This window comes from Ambystoma mexicanum, chromosome 8, assembly GCF_040938575.1.
Source record: "Ambystoma mexicanum isolate Mex_15411 chromosome 8, UKY_AmexF1_1, whole genome shotgun sequence".
NCBI classification, from domain to species: Eukaryota; Metazoa; Chordata; class Amphibia; order Caudata; family Ambystomatidae; genus Ambystoma; species Ambystoma mexicanum.
The window spans coordinates 613,473,860-613,489,444 of NC_090929.1; the positions used below are offsets into that span (position 1 = coordinate 613,473,860).

At 48.0% G+C, this 15,585-nt stretch overlaps 1 protein-coding gene across 1 annotated transcript in view; it reads left to right on the forward strand.

Moving 5' to 3' along the window:
- The window catches only part of IGSF21 (immunoglobin superfamily member 21), a 2,012,705-nt gene that overhangs the window by 635,540 nt on the left and 1,361,580 nt on the right, over positions 1-15,585 (forward strand). Inside the window, exon 2 of the mRNA XM_069610317.1 lies at positions 14,502-14,614. Coding sequence (XP_069466418.1) covers positions 14,502-14,614 — 113 coding nt within the window. The remainder of the gene's footprint in view (positions 1-14,501; positions 14,615-15,585) is intronic.

Genomic DNA, 15,585 nt, shown 5'->3' on the forward strand with positions numbered 1-15,585 from the left:
GGTGCCAAAAAAAAGGATTTTTCTTCCTACACCGGGACTCCTGCGGCGTCCCACTGTAGGAAGGAAAATCCTTTTCCAAGATGCCCATTATGAAAAGGGAAGGCGGGGATCCGTACAGAGCCCCTCTTTCCTTTCCATGGCAGCCTGCAGGAGGCGGAGAGGGAACCCTATGACCATTTTACCACAAGCACATTTTCTGTTCCTTTTCAAACATATCCCACATTCGAATAACTTTACCACATAGCCTGTCTCCGGTGGACATAGCCACTTTAACCCCATTTGTCGTCCCTCGTGGTCATGGCCAGTAGCCAGATTGTCCTTATCATCAGTGCAGTACAGTCCTGACAGCCTTGTGGTTGGAGCATTTGACCATGTTTTCACAACATAAAGAAAGTTATGGTGTGTTTATAAAGGACTATATTGCACTGATGATCCCTAACAATGTTGACACCAGATATGTAGTTGTCCTGGCAGCCTTGCAAGATGTATGTCTTGGGTTGATAAAGCTATGTATAAAATAGCACTGCCCTCGTAGACAAAGACAATTTCCTTGGGAAACAAGTTTGCATTTGACTAAATTGGCATACCCACAATGTCTTGCTGTTCTGGTATGGTTCAGAACTGGAGGTGAACTTCCAGTGATGACTACTAGGCAGCATTGTGAAATGTGTGGACTTCGCTCAAATTAACTTTCCTACTTTTACATTTCAGGTGAAGGGATTTTTTTTCAAACCTTTTTAAACCCACCATAACTTTCTTGGTGTTATAAAAAAGAACATATATGTTTGAGTCACTAGATGTGTCTTCACATTTACATAAATGATGTATGTCTGGCTTCCATGCAACTCGATTTAGAGCTAAAGGGGGTTGGCAGAGGAATGGGCATGTGATCAAAATGTCCAACTGTCTGGGTTTGCACTCTCTAATGTTAAACTCTACCAAAACAGAGGTGTTCTTCCCTGCCAAAAGCTCTCTCTCACCTCTTCCTCTGCCAATCCAGTTTCCACACAGCACTCTCCCCTACTCTTCTTCAGCTAGAAACCTTGGTGTTATCTATGACCCTTCTCACACCTTCTCTACTTTCATCTCCAAAAATGGAACAGCAGGTTGCCTCAACCTCCTAAATATTAGGGAAATCAGGCACTTCCTTCCGTTCAATACCACCAAGCATCTCCTAACCACTCTTGTCTTCTCTAAACTGGACTACTGTGCCAGCACCCTCTTTGGTCTCCCCAACTATGCATGCTGTCCTCTTGATAAGATCATTAACTTTGCCACAAGGACTCTATTTGAACTCCCTCACTTCACACATTCTTCCTTGTGCCGTCACTGAGCTGGATGGCTGACGTTGCAAAATTGGGCAAGATTTAAATATCTTTTCCTGGTTGATAAATCTATCCATAGTAAGGCACCACTGTATTTATCCTCCTCTATCTAACTCCACAAGCCGTCTCGTAATCTCTGCTCTGCTTCCTTGACTACCTTTGTGGCTCCTTGCCCTCCCTATGCTTCCTCTCGCTTCTGCTCTTTCTCTCTTCTTTTTCTTCCACTTGCATGGAATTCTCTTCCGCCAGACATCCGAGAAACAGTCCACACAGATCTTTTCAAAACCCAACTAAAAGCCTACCTCATCGGCCTCCAAGAAGCCCTCTTAACCGACCTCTCATCTGCCTGCTTGCTAACATTTTTCCCTCACCTCTATCCTGCCTCTGCCCCTCACTTACTCTGATCTACTCTAGCACTTCACCCATCATGGTCACATCCCAAACACAGCTGGCCATACCGCCTACCTGCGCTTAAAAAGGTGCAGGTTTGGTTGTCCTTAATCTAAGTATGTCCACTTATGTATTGTGCCCGGTGACTGTTCCAATTACTCCGCTCCACAACCTGGTCAGAATGTCCCTCAAACGCACCCCATTGTCAAAACCTCACTGCTTCCTGTCAAATCATATTTCGTATATATTGTAAGTTATTTTGCGATCAAAAGAGCATTGTTCCTCTGTATATATAAATAACTATAAATAAAATGAATAAATAAAGTTTAGAAGTGACTGATTTGAAGGGTGGATAGAGTGACTTTTCCATCAATGTTAGTGGCAACTATATAACAAATAATGGTATTGGCCCCACAATATGGGTGACAGGGTGCTGCCTTGCTGCCAGCTATGGGGTAGCCAGAGCAGTTCCAGCAGAGCAAGTGAAAGATGAGCACTGACTCAGCTTCAGTCAGCATTTGAGGGAAAACTCCAGAGTCAGTACTGGGGTGTGCCTGGCCATGTAGTACCACAGCTTGTGCGTGCGCATTGTTGGCTGAGGTACTGCATGACAATGTCTATGCCTCGGGCGCATCCCCATAATTGAGGGTTGCACTGGACACCTGTTTTGCACTGCTGGCACTGGTGGAGGAAGCAGGACTCGGGAAGACTCCTTTCCACTTCCGGTTCAAAAGCGTCATCCACCCCATGCGGCCTGGCAATGCTGTGTGAAGTCTAGAGTTGGGCATGAGTGAAAAGGTTAAGTTTATGAAAACAGTGTGTTTTGGTAGGTGTGTGTGTGTGCGTACATGCATTCAAGGGTGTGCGTGTGTTGAGCACCCCGAAGAATGGAAACTCTGAAGCTCTTTAATGTGGTGATTAGTGGATCTAACGAGGCGAATTTGCAGCAGTGGCCGCACTTTCACGATGGGAAAGAGTGGCGCAGCGCGCGCAGCAGCATATTGGAAGGGGGTGCAGTGTGATTTTTGGGGGGCAGCTGTGGGGCAGGGCAAACGGATTTGCGTGGTACAGAGTGGAAGATGGAGTTGCTACATTACACAGGGATAGCTCTTTCACATGGCACAGAAGTAGCCGAGGCAGCGTGGCAAGATGGCAGGGCACCTCCCAGGAGGTGCCTCGCGAGCGGAGGCTGCGCTTCGTTGGGCTGGTGCCGCAGCTAGACCGCCCGCTGGACCGGAGAATGATGGCTTTAATTAAAGTGCTGGGCATTGGTCCCCACTTCCCCAGCCTGCTTCCGCTGCCAGTGTGGGATTTGTGGCTTGCACCTTGAGAAGGGAACGTGTTCAGGTGGAGGGTTGGGGGACCTTGCCGGTCTAGCTCGCAATCAGTTGCCTAGGGCATGGGTCTGCAACCTGTGGCTCTCCAGGTGCTTTGGACTACAACTCCCATCGTCCTTTGCATTGAATATGCATGGTGGAGATAATGGGAGTTGTAGTCCAAAACATGTGGAGAGTCAAAGGGTACAGACCCAAGGCCTAGGGGGTGAGGAGGGGAGTGCATCATACATGCCTGAGAGACCATGCAGGTGCTACTGATGTGTTGGTGGAGTGACAAAAACTGGCCCATACCTTCCTCACCATACCTTCTTTATCGCATAGCTGGCCTAAGTCCCCATTTATTTTGAGTCCATAGGATTCAATGGGTGATTTTGGTGGAATTACTACAGTGGTAATTCTGACTGCAGTAATTCTGATGAAATTTGTTGGAAAGACGGTGGATTTACCTCCAGATCATAGCTTTGATGTTTCACCTCTAATCCCTGAGATTTCTGCTCTGAGGTCCAACCCTGGACAGTCTGTTTAGCGGTCCTGCTCTAGATTCTGTGGACCTGTTAAACAATATGTTTAGTCTCAATGGTCCACTCCTAAACTTGCAAAAGACAAATAAATTCCCTGCCTGATGAAGCTCAGGTGTGGCAATCCTTGGTGTGTGTTTGGAACTTGAAAATTCCCCCCTAAAAAGTCTGAACTGGAAATGGCGACTCACATATGCTTCTGGTGGCAAGATACAGTTTGTCGGGCTGCAGAAACACCACACAATACTCATCAGACACCCCACAAAATATGTTCACACTCTGCAGGTATTCATATAATCCCCTTTATCTCTGGTAACTTTTCAAAATGGTACAGGATCTCAGGCGCCAACATCACCAACTAGATTGTTGTCTCTGTCCCGGAATCTATTATGCAATTATCTCATTCCTTTTTTCTCAGATCCCTTTATACTAATTAGACCCACAACTAGACCAAATAGTAGCTCTCCTTTAAAGAGGAGCATCTCTTCCACCAATGAGGGAGTGATCAGGAAACAATACTCCCTGTCCCCAAACCGCATCCCAACCTCTCTGTGTATGGATTCATCTCCTTTGCAATTATACCAAGGGCTCAGCCCCCACTTTGGTCTCTTGCCCACTGCTGCACCATGAGAGCCTTCTCAGCTTCCACTCACCAGATGGCCACACTCACCTCCCTCTCCGGTGGCATATTACCTTCCGTATTCAGGCGCTTCACACTTGATGCCTGCACTTACCCCTGCACTTGCCACAAACTGGCCACACTTTTTACCTATTGTTTTATTTATTCTATTTATTTATTACTGTTGATCCTATGTACTGTACTGCCCCTTCCCCTTCTCCCCCGCACTTCCCCTTTCCCCCATCCCCTGCATTTGCGCAATCTCAATGTGACCTGGTCTAGCAAGATCGCTGCCTCGGTCTTCCCTCTGTTCCCCCTCCCTTGCCTCGTTGCGCCTTGAAACACTTTGGTATAGGCGCATTATAAATGCCACAGCATATCATATCAGGCGGGCTCTGGCCCCTTGAGTACCAATGAAGCCTCGTCTTGACCATGGAGACTTGGGCAAAGTTCACCCCATTTCTTGCGTCCTTCGATGCGTTTGGAAAGGACTCCTCTGGTACACATCGGGATCATGCAATCACTGCGCCTGCAAGTATTTAGAATACGAAAATGTGTGCATGTGGAGAGGGGGTTAAGGTAATAAATAAGGTAAGGGGAATACAGAGGAGTTGTGGCGTGTCTCCCCTTGCATATACTTGCAGTGAAAGGACAAATAAAATCGACATTTTCGTATTTAAGATTTGTTTTCTCGCAGTGATCACATGATCAGTGCCAATCCAGCGATGATTCACCTTTGCATCTCACTATCCCACCCAGTCAGATGCAACATAGAGCTAGGGTGGTAACACGCGGCACACGGTGTGAGAGGTCCCAGATGCAGCCTGCAGGGTTTCCTGGCAACAAGGTCTAAAGAAGTGTTCCCTAATGTCCCAGAGAACTCTCACAATCCCGCCAAAACAGTCAAAGGATAGCGAGAAGTTTCCTAGACCCTTGGGCAGTATGCTGGATCCTGACACGTGACCTGCCGGGACTGTTTCTAAATCCTCACGCCTGCAGGTGAGACGGCAGCATTGGTCCAGAAGTCCCCGCTGCACCAATTACTCATGGACTGAAATAAACCCATTGCCCTACATAAGGATAGCCTTCAAATGTCCCATTGTCATTGTCGGAGAAGGGACAATGTTGCAGATTGGTCCTTGGGGCTTAACATCTGTAGATAGTTTAATGGGCAAGATGTTTCGAAACCGGAAAGGTTGACTGTTCGTTCCACAGGAACAAACCTTGTAGGTGGAGGTTGCTGAGCGTTGTTTTCTCTCCATATCCCTGCCTGCATGCAGTGTATGGCATATGCTATCTCTTGCATCTTAACTAAATGGGTACTTCAGATTAATAAGCAGCTCAGAGGCCGGGGGACATGAGTGTGGCCCACTGTGAAAATCCAGGATCTCGTGTTTTTACATTGTGACATGTAGCCCTCTTATGGTGCCCGGGCAGTGCTGCAGTGTCAAGTAGTCCTGTGATATGATGTGGCCCGGTTGTGTTATGGGCAGCACTGTTGTTATGGCTTACTCCTAGTAAACCTCCACAAGCCCTGTTGTAATGATAACAGTGTGGTTAGACTAGGTTATGTACTTCTTGCTCTTGTCACGAGATGACACCCTGAAAGGAGAGGCACAGGACACCCAGGAAGGGTTTCAGGTCGTTGTGCCGAAGTAAGGTGGACAGAATAGTACACACACAGCTGAAAGTAATGAGAACAAAGAGTAGTCAAGTGTAGCAAGGAATAAGGTACAACAGAATAGATTTCCTCTAGGGGGTTTATGCAGATATAGGGAAAGAGTGTTCCAAGGACCTTAGGAAAAACTCTAGCCTTCTGCACAGTTTGCTATAACAGAGGCCCACGCTGTTTGCTCATGACTTGGAACAACAGCTATGGGTGTCTGTAACGTAGAAACAAGACAAGGGAAGGGGCAGAGGTTGCCTGAAGGTAACTTACAGACAAGCTCTGTACAAAAGGGTCTACGAACAGTACAAGAGAAGATACTTACAGACAAATCCAGGAAAAGGAAGTTGATAGCAAACTAGCAGAAGGAAATTAAGGGAAAGTCGTGTGAAAGGATAGGATAGCAGAGAACAGTAAGGAACAAGGTTGAGCGCTCAGAGGAGCAGGAAAGTAATGAGCAAGCCCACAGGAGCAGGGCTGTAAGGTAGAGAGCCCAGAGGGAAAGGGCTTAGGGCAGCTGAGTAAAGCAGGATGAGCAAGCCCACAGGAGCAGGGCTGTAAGGTAGAGAGCCTAGAGGGAAAGGGCTTAGGGCAGCGGATTAAAGCAGGCTGCACGGCAAGGAACCCAGAAGGGCCGAACAGCAAGGTGTGCGCCCTGAGGGGCGGGGCCGCTGACCGTAGAAGGTTGCAGAGGACTGTAGAGGGCTGCTAGGCCGAGAACCCAGCGGAAAAAGGTAGGTAGTAAGCAGCGGAGCGTGATCAGCTGCAAGGTAGGAAGCCCAGAGGACAAGGGCTGTAGGCAGCCGGAGTGAGGCAGGCTGCAGAGCAGGGAGCTCGGAGGACAAGGGCTGTAGGCAGCCGGAGTGAGGCAGGCTGCAGAGCAGGGAGCCCAGAGGACAAGGGCTGTAGGCAGCCGGAGTGAGGCAGGCTGCAGAGCAGGGAGCCCAGAGGACAAGGGCTGTAGGCAGCCGGATTGAGGCAGGCTGCAGAGCAGGGAGCCCAGAGGACAAGGGCTGTAGGCAGCCGGATTGAGGCAGGCTGCAGAGCAGGGAGCCCAGAGGACAAGGGCTGAGGCTGGAAAGCAGCAGAGCATGATCAGCTGCAATGTAGAGAGCCCGGCAGGGCAAGGACGGAGGCTGGAAGGCAGCAGAGTGTGATTGGCTGCAATGTAGAGAGCCCGGCAGGGCAAGGGCGGAGGCTGGAAGGCAGCAGAGCGTGATCAGTTGCAATGTAGAGAGCCCGGCAGGGCAAAGGCAGAGGCTGGAAGGCAGCAGAGCGTGATCGGCTGCAAAGTAGAGAGCCCGGCAGGGCACTGGATCCAAAGCCGGAGAAAGGAGGAACCGCATACAAGATCCGTAGCTCAAAGCAAGAAGGTGCCGGAAAGATGCCGGAAAGACTCCTAATGCAAGAGACTGAGCTCCTGCAGGCAGCAGCTTTTATACCGTCCAGCCCAGCACAGAGGCAGGCTAATTGGTTGCACCTGGCTAAGCACACCTGTAGACAATCGGCCACCTCCCTCTCTGTTCCTGAGCTGGTGGAAGCAGAGGAGATCCCTAGGGCTTCTGGGGATTGTAGCTCCGAAGATGGCGAATAGGAATGGCCAGGAAAAGATGGTTATAGCCAAGTGCATTGTGGTAAGTGTAGTTTGTTGGGAAAAATAGAAAAGCACCAAAGCCTCGCAAATGGGAAATAAGGTCCATATTGATCGTAAATGTATGCGCCCATGGCGCAGGCATGACAGTATGCCCCTCTCCAGGACCCTCTCCAGGCTCCCTGAAAGTTGACCAACAAGAAGAATGTCTGTCACACCGTGAAAGAGTCTTATTCCAAAAAGGCACATCATGAGGCACCAAATAATGTTTAAGGTTGTTAGGTGGGAGTCTAGAAGGACGGAGACAGTATTAATGTTCTGAACCTTTGAGGTAGAATTCAAAAAAGACAAAGTCTTTGGAGCACAAATCCCAACAGTGTGTTCAGAGGAACTGTGAAAGACTGCTGCAGACTCCATGGCAAATCTTGCTTTGAAAGGCAACAGTAAGGTGTTGGAAGGTGGAGCCAGAGGTACAGCAGAGTTGGTTGTTCTAGGAAGGTTTTCCAAGGCATCAGAAGCAGCAATGGCTAAGTCAAAATTAGCCGCAGAAATTTCAGGAATCACAGTGGAGGGTTCTTCATGATTTGTAGGAAGTTCAAAAACCACAGCAGCAGGGAGAACATGAATGGCTGTAGATAGTTCCGATGCTGTAGCAACTGAGAGTGTATGTGCCGTAGAAGACCCAGTGGGCAGTGACGCACCTGAGACTGATAGAGTTGAGTCTGGTAGTTTTAGTGCTGCAAAGGCACCAGCAGGAACAACCGGAGCTGTAGTCCTAAAAGAAAAGTTGTTATCGGACTCAACAACAGGTTCTGTCCTTGCAGGCAGAGAGGAAGGGGGTGCTTCTGCTGCAGAAAGAATGATGAGAGATGCTGCAACAGTAGCAGAATTTGAAGTGTTAACAGGAGGAGCATCAGAGATTGGGTTAGCAGATACAGTAACATGCAGTATGACAGATGTGGGGTCAGGATAGGGTAGGAATTCTGAAGGCTGAACTTCAAAGTCTGATGTGCTCAGATTGCTAAGTGGGTCAGGGGTATAAGAACCCTTAGAAGAAGTGTACATTTCTGATTTGATCACTTCAGAAGAGGCTGTAAGTGTGAGTAAAGGACAGTAGTTAGAGGTAAGAGTGGAACAATCCTTTGACTCAGAAGGATCTCTAATCAGAAGATTACACTTGTCCTGTGGTGTAATGGCAGTGTGAGTGATTTGGCCCCTCGAAGGAGTTAATTTTTTGCTGTCTGGACAACAACCTGAGTTACTGTGGTTTGAAGGTAATGGAGCTGTGTCAGACTTAAGAAGGGATGCATATGCTAAATTTAGGTCTTCCATCTCCTTAGTATAAGTCTGTATTCTTTTCTGTATGGCAATTCCAGGCCTTATCATGTCGATCTCTAAGGACAGAATATCAGGTGTAGGACATAGTGTCAGAAGGTCTGAAATCTTGTGTCCCTTCATTAAATTTTTACTATGTATATAAACAAAGTCATCATAGAGATCTTCGGTCTGTCTTCTAAGGCGTAGGAGTTGTTCTTGAAGCAGGTATGTACCGTTAGCCTGATCTAAAGCTTTAGAATCTGGTGTAGCAGAAAATTTGGTTGTAGCAATAGGAAGACTGACCTTAAGGTTATTTTGGTTAGTGGATACTGGGGAAGTATTAAGACAACCGATGGTCAGTATTGGTCTTTTGTACCCAGTACCAGGTGCACTAACCTCAGGATACTTAATGCCGTGTCCTGTTAAATGAGTGTTTCCAGCAGTCTGGGGAGGTTGTGAAGCTTGCCAAGCTGATCTTGAGCATCTCACCTTGGCAACAGCGTACTCTGGTTGAGAGTCTCCCACATTGAGTGCAATATCCTTGTCTGTAGCAGTGTTACAACATTGGTCCTGAGACAGGATAGCCTGGGATAAAGGAATACCAGATTTGTGTGCCGGCTGAATGTCGAATGCAGTGTCAGAAGAAATGTCAGAAAACGTATGAGTGTTTTCCACTGGTTGGACTAACAAAATCTGCAGGAATTCATGTTCTTGCTGTAGTTCTTCTACAGATAGAGACTGTGGATCATAGTTGCAAATGTCATAGTAGTTACACATAGAAGGGTCAGCGAGCCAGTGAGTGTAGTACTGTGCTTGTAAACCTTTGTTTACTAGAGCAAGACTGTTCTTTAGACTAATGTTTTTGTTTGATGTCTTAAGGGGAACAATAGATTTTTGTAAAGGTTTCTTAACCCGAAAGGAAAACATCCTTAGACTGTGTGTGCCTTTCATGCCTAATGAATAAGACATTTTTGGCTCTTGCATTCTGTCACGAGATGACACCCTGAAAGGATAGGCACAGGACACCCAGGAAGGGTTTCAGGTGGTTGTGCCGAAGTAAGGTGGACAGAATAGTACACACACAGCTGAAAGTAATGAGAACAAAGAGTAGTCAAGTGTAGCAAGGAATAAGGTACAACAGAATGGATTCCCTCTAGGGGTGTATGCAGATATAGAGAAAGAGTGTTCCACGGACATTAGGAAAAACTCTAGCCTTCTGCACAGTTTGCTATAACAGAGGCCCACGCTGTTTGCTCATGACTTGGAACAACAGCTATGGGTGTCTGTAACGTAGAAACGAGACAAGGGAAGGGGCAGAGGTTGCCTGAAGGTAACCTACAGACAAGCTCTGTACAAAAGGGTCTACGAACAGTACAAGAGAAGATACTTACAGACAAATCCAGGAAAAGGAAGTTGATAGCAAACTAGCAGAAGGAAATAAAGGGAAAGCCGTGTAACAGGATAGGATAGCAGAGAACAATAAGGAACAAGGTTGAGCGCTCAGAGGAGCAGGAAAGTAATGAGCAAGCCCACAGGAGCAGGGCTGTAAGGTAGAGAGCCCAGAGGGAAAGGGCTTAGGGCAGCTGAGTAAAGCAGGATGAGCAAGCCCACAGGAGCAGGGCTGTAAGGTAGAGAGCCTATAAGGGCTTAGGGCAGCGGAGTAAAGCAGGCTGCACAGCAAGGAACCCAGAAGGGCCGAACAGCAAGGTGTGAGCCCTGAGGGGCAGGGCCGCTGACCGTAGAAGGTTGCAGAGGACTGTAGAGGGCTGCTAGGCCGAGAACCCAGCGGAAAAAGGTAGGTAGTAAGCAGCAGAGCGTGATCAGCTGCAAGGTAGGAAGCCCAGAGGACAAGGGCTGTGGGCAGCCGGAATGAGGCAGGCTGCAGAGCAGGGAGCCCAGAGGACAAGGGCTGTAGGCAGCCGGAGTGAGGCAGGCTGCAGAGCAGGGAGCCCAGAGGACAAGGGCTGTAGGCAGCCGGATTGAGGCAGGCTGCAGAGCAGGGAGCCCAGAGGACAAGGGCTGAGGCTGGAAAGCAGTAGAGCGTGATCAGCTGCAATGTAGAGAGCCCGGCAGGGCAAGGCGGAGGCTGGAAGGCAGCAGAGTGTGATCGGCTGCAATGTAGAGAGCCCGGCAGGGCAAGGGCGGAGGCTGGAAGGCAGCAGAGCGTGATCAGTTGCAATGTAGAGAACCCGGCAGGGCAAAGGCAGAGGCTGGAAGGCAGCAGAGCGTGATCGGCTGCAAAGTAGAGAGCCCGGCAGAGCACTGGATCCAAAGCCGGAGAAAGGAGGAACCGCATACAAGATCCGTAGCTCAAAGCAACAAGGTGCCGGAAAGACTCCTAATGCAAGAGACTGAGCTCCTGCAGGCAGCAGCTTTTATACCGCCCAGCCCAGCACAGAGGCAGGCTAATTGGTTGCACCTGGCTAAGCACACCTGTAGACAATCGGCCACCTCCCTCTTTGTTCCTGAGCTGGTGGAAGCAGAGGAGATCCCTAGGGCTTCTGGCGATTGTAGTTCCGAAGATGGCGAATAGGAATGGCCCGGAAAAGATGGTTATAGCCAAGTGCATTGTGGTAAGTGTAGTTTGTTGGGAAAAATAGAAAAGCACCAAAGCCTCGCAAATGGGAAATAAGGTCCATATTGATCGTAAATGTATGCGCCCATGGCGCAGGCATGACAGCTCTTTAGTACTGATGTGGGCAGACTTGGTGATGTAGTTCTTGCTCCATGGTACTGATGTGGTTAGACTAGGTTATGTAGTTCTTGCTCCATGGTACTGATGTGGTTAGACTAGGTTATGCAGTTCATGCACCTTGGTAACAGTGTGGTTAGACTAGGTTATGTACTTCTTGCTCTTTAGTACTCATGTGGTTAGACTTGGTTATGTAGTTCATGAACCTTGATAACAGTGTGGCTAGACTATGTTATGTAGTTCATGCTCTTTAGTACTGATGTGGTTAGACTAGGTTATGTACTTCTTGCTCTTTAGTACTGATGTGGTTAAACTAGGTTATGTAGTTCTTGCTCTTTGCTACTGTCGTGGTTAGTCTAGGTTACGTAGTTCTTGAGCTTTGGTACTGACGTGGTTAGAGTAGGTTATGTAGTGGATGCTCTTTAGTGCTGATATGGTTAGAGTGAGTTATGTGGTTCATGCAACTTGATAACAGTGTGGTGGGATTCGGTCATGTGGTTCAGGTTCCTTGGTACTTGGTACTGGCATGGAAAGAAAATGTTTGGTGGTTTATGCCCCATCCTACCTTTATGGTTTGAGTAAGCCATGTGGTTCATACTCCTTGATAACAATGTGTTTGGAGTAGGTTATGGGGTTTGTGTGCCTTGTCACTGACATGGTCACAGTAGGTTATGTGGTTCATGGTCCCTATTACTGGTGTGGTTTGGAGAAGGTTTTGTGGTTCATGCTACTTGGTTTAATGTGGTTTGAGTAGTTCACATGGTTTATGCTCCCTGGTTGAAGAGTAGTTAGAGTAGGATATACAGTCCATGTGCGTGGCTGCACATGTATCTACATTCTAGAGCATGATATGAATGCAGGTGTGGTTAGTGTAGATTATGCAATGCACTGACTATTCTCTATGTGTGGTTAGAGTATGGTTGTTACCATCGGCACTCATATCTCATTATTTTCTCAACCACACAATTGTTCTTGCCACAAAACAGTTTTTATCTCTACAAGCCTGAAAAACTGGTGTTCACTCTCCAAAACGTGGCACCGTGGATCAAAGCGAGAAAAGGAGACCACATGTTAACTTCATAAATATGGTCCATGCACCTGCTCCATGAACATGTCGTGCACGAAGATTAAGTGAAGGGATTGAGCTGCAGCATCGATCTTAAAAAGAGTATTCCATGCAGACATGTGCTGAAGCACATATTAGCACCCGGCGAAGAAGCCAGCCAACCAGGAAGCTGGAAACGTGGGCTGATACTCCCGGTCCAGCCCGCCATCTTCCCCCCACCCTCCATTCACTTTAAAAAAAAAATGTCAATTCCAAACCTCCTCCCCATACCCATGGTTACGGCGGCGAACTCTGACGCCACCACAGCAGCTTCACTTTTCCAGCCACCATGGAGATAGAAGAGGGGCTCCATACGAAGTTCCGCCTTCTACAACTATGGTGGCCAACGTAGAAAAGTATTTTCATTCATAGAAAGGGACACACGCGACTACCCGTTCAATGACTGAAAATGCTTTGGTAACCCCAGGTGCTAATAGCGTTAGTATCGCGTTGCACAGACTACCAGGGGTAAATGTCCCGGTGCCTTGTTAACCTCCCTCACTTCGCTCGCCCCATTAACTCGGCTGCCAGACCTTTTACCCCTGCTTTAGCCAGTGGAACACATTACTAACGCATTATTGTTCATTAGTCTGTCAGGTTCCGCGGATCGCGGGATGAAACCTCTGATTTCAGCCCACGCTCCACGGAACCCACCGGCTGCCTCCCCTGCCCCACAGTGCCATCTTCCACCCTCCCGTTTCTTTTTTTTTGTGTAACTATTCTCCAACCCTCCTCCCCAGCCCCACTTACCTAATTGTGGCGGTTGCAGTGCCCACCGCAGCAGCAGCTTCACTACCTCTCGCTTTTCCATGCCGCCATGGTAATAGAAGCGGGCTCCATATGGAGCTCACCTTCTACAACCGTGGCAGCCATATTAGCAAAGGATTTTCATTAATTGAACGGGGACGCGTGCAGCCTCCCATTCAATGAATGAGAATCCTTTTATTTAGTGCCCCGGGTTACCGCTTTGGTAGCACGGGGTGCTAATGGTGTTATGCACTCTTTCCATGGGCAGGACCACGGGTAACGGCCCGGGTATCATGTTAACCGCCCTCGCTTCGCTCGGGTTATTAACGAAGGCCGTCGGGCCGTTACACGCCCGTGTTGCCTGTGGAACGGGTGCATAATGCCACATTCTGTAATGAAAAAGTATATATGTTTCTATCGGAAAATGAAAAGTTTGTGAAAATAAAATGAAACAGCAGTTTACTGCTGTGATTCACATGTAGAACTAGCCAGACAAAGACAATAACAGATGACTCTGAAAGTAAAAATTGTTGCACCATTTACCAAATTATGTGGTTATCCTTTCCATCAAAGAGTACAGTGAGAGCATTTATTCAACAAAATCGAAAGAGAGCAAGGTACAGGACTGTGGATTCCTATTAGCAAGAGCATCTACTCTAGCATATTCAGTGCCACTCCCCATTATACAGAAATGGTTGGCGTTAAATATGTGGTACAATCTGTGTTGTGCAAAGGGGTCAGGACAGACTATGAAGTCTACAATGCATGGTAAATGTGTGTCTTGTGTGGTCCTGCTTGTATAACGCAAATTGGACATTGGCTGTTTAGGCCGCATGATGCAGATGTGGCTAGGGTGGCTTTGCTGTGCATGCAGGTAGGCACCAATCTGGCTTGAGTGTGTTAGGTGGTGCACGTTCTATGGTACAGACAGGATTAGCGTGAGTTATAGTGAAAGATCCAGCCTGCAGACATGGATGGTGGTGCTCAAGCTGTGCAGCTCTGCATACCTAGGATATGGGTAGATTAGACCATGGACTGCATGCTTCATAATACATATGTGGTCACATGAATGGTCCCCACTGGTGCTGTACTGTACCGCCACCACCTCTTGGCCCCCATATTCACTCATGTTTCTCAATGTGTCAGAGATAACCACGCCCCCAGGTAACCTGCTGCCTTTCTCTCTGTCCACAGGGTACCTGACGGTCACCATAGAGCCTGTTCCTCCAGTAGTGGTTGGAGACGCGGTCACGCTCAAGTGCAACTTCAAGACAGATGGACGCATGAGAGAAATCGTGTGGTATCGGGTGAGTACTTTGTATTGGTGACATGGGTGCTGCAAACAGTTGTCCATTTCTTCCCTGGTCAATGTCCCACACCTTGGCTCGGTTGATCTTGCCAGTCCATGAAGGACTCGTGCCACAGGCGTCCCCGTTTGGTGGTTGACCACTTATTTAGTTGACTGGCGTTGAGATGCAGTACTTCCACCACATTTGTGGGGAACTGGCCCAGGTTGTTGTAGAATGGGAGAACATCTGTATCTGGATTCCAGAATCTGGAAGGACACTATTCCAACATCATGCTGGATCTCCAGTGAAGTTCAGATAACTGGTGCAAAGCCTCCCACCCGTATGGAGGTTTGACTGCAGCGGGTAGGCTTAGCCCCGTTCACGCTTATATATTAAAACTGGGAGACTTGAGAGCACTCATAGGGCCTGATTTACAAAGAGTTTTTCAATGGGATAGCTCCATTGTAAAACACTTTTGTAAATTAGGCCCCTGGTCACTTGCGTCCTTTACCATCTCTGCAGGGTTCACATACAGGGAAATACTTGATTCTGACTCTAGGTCATCAGTTCCTATCTTATATGTTCCTGTACCCTAGCCACTGTTCATGGTCCAGATCCTGTTATACTGCCCCTCCACCACCACCTGCTATACTGTCATGCAGGTTACTAAGTTTGTTGTGACCACACTCTTCTCAGGGATTGCCTCGATCATTTGGGCTGTACCGTATGTACACTATTTCTGGTAGAAATGGTATCCTTATTATTTAATACATGAACGTAAATATAAGTGCACATATGTGTGTGTGTGTGTGTGTGTGTGTGTGGAGTTGGGAGAGGAAGCAGAGGAGAAAGGTAGCTGGGCTTCCTGTGCGAAGGCGAGCCGCTAATCAGAGCAATCATATACACATCACAGAAACTCAACCTGGTTGCTGGGGTTACTCCTGATTTTTGGTGGGCTGGCAGACATTGCGACTGGGCTCTATCCCGGC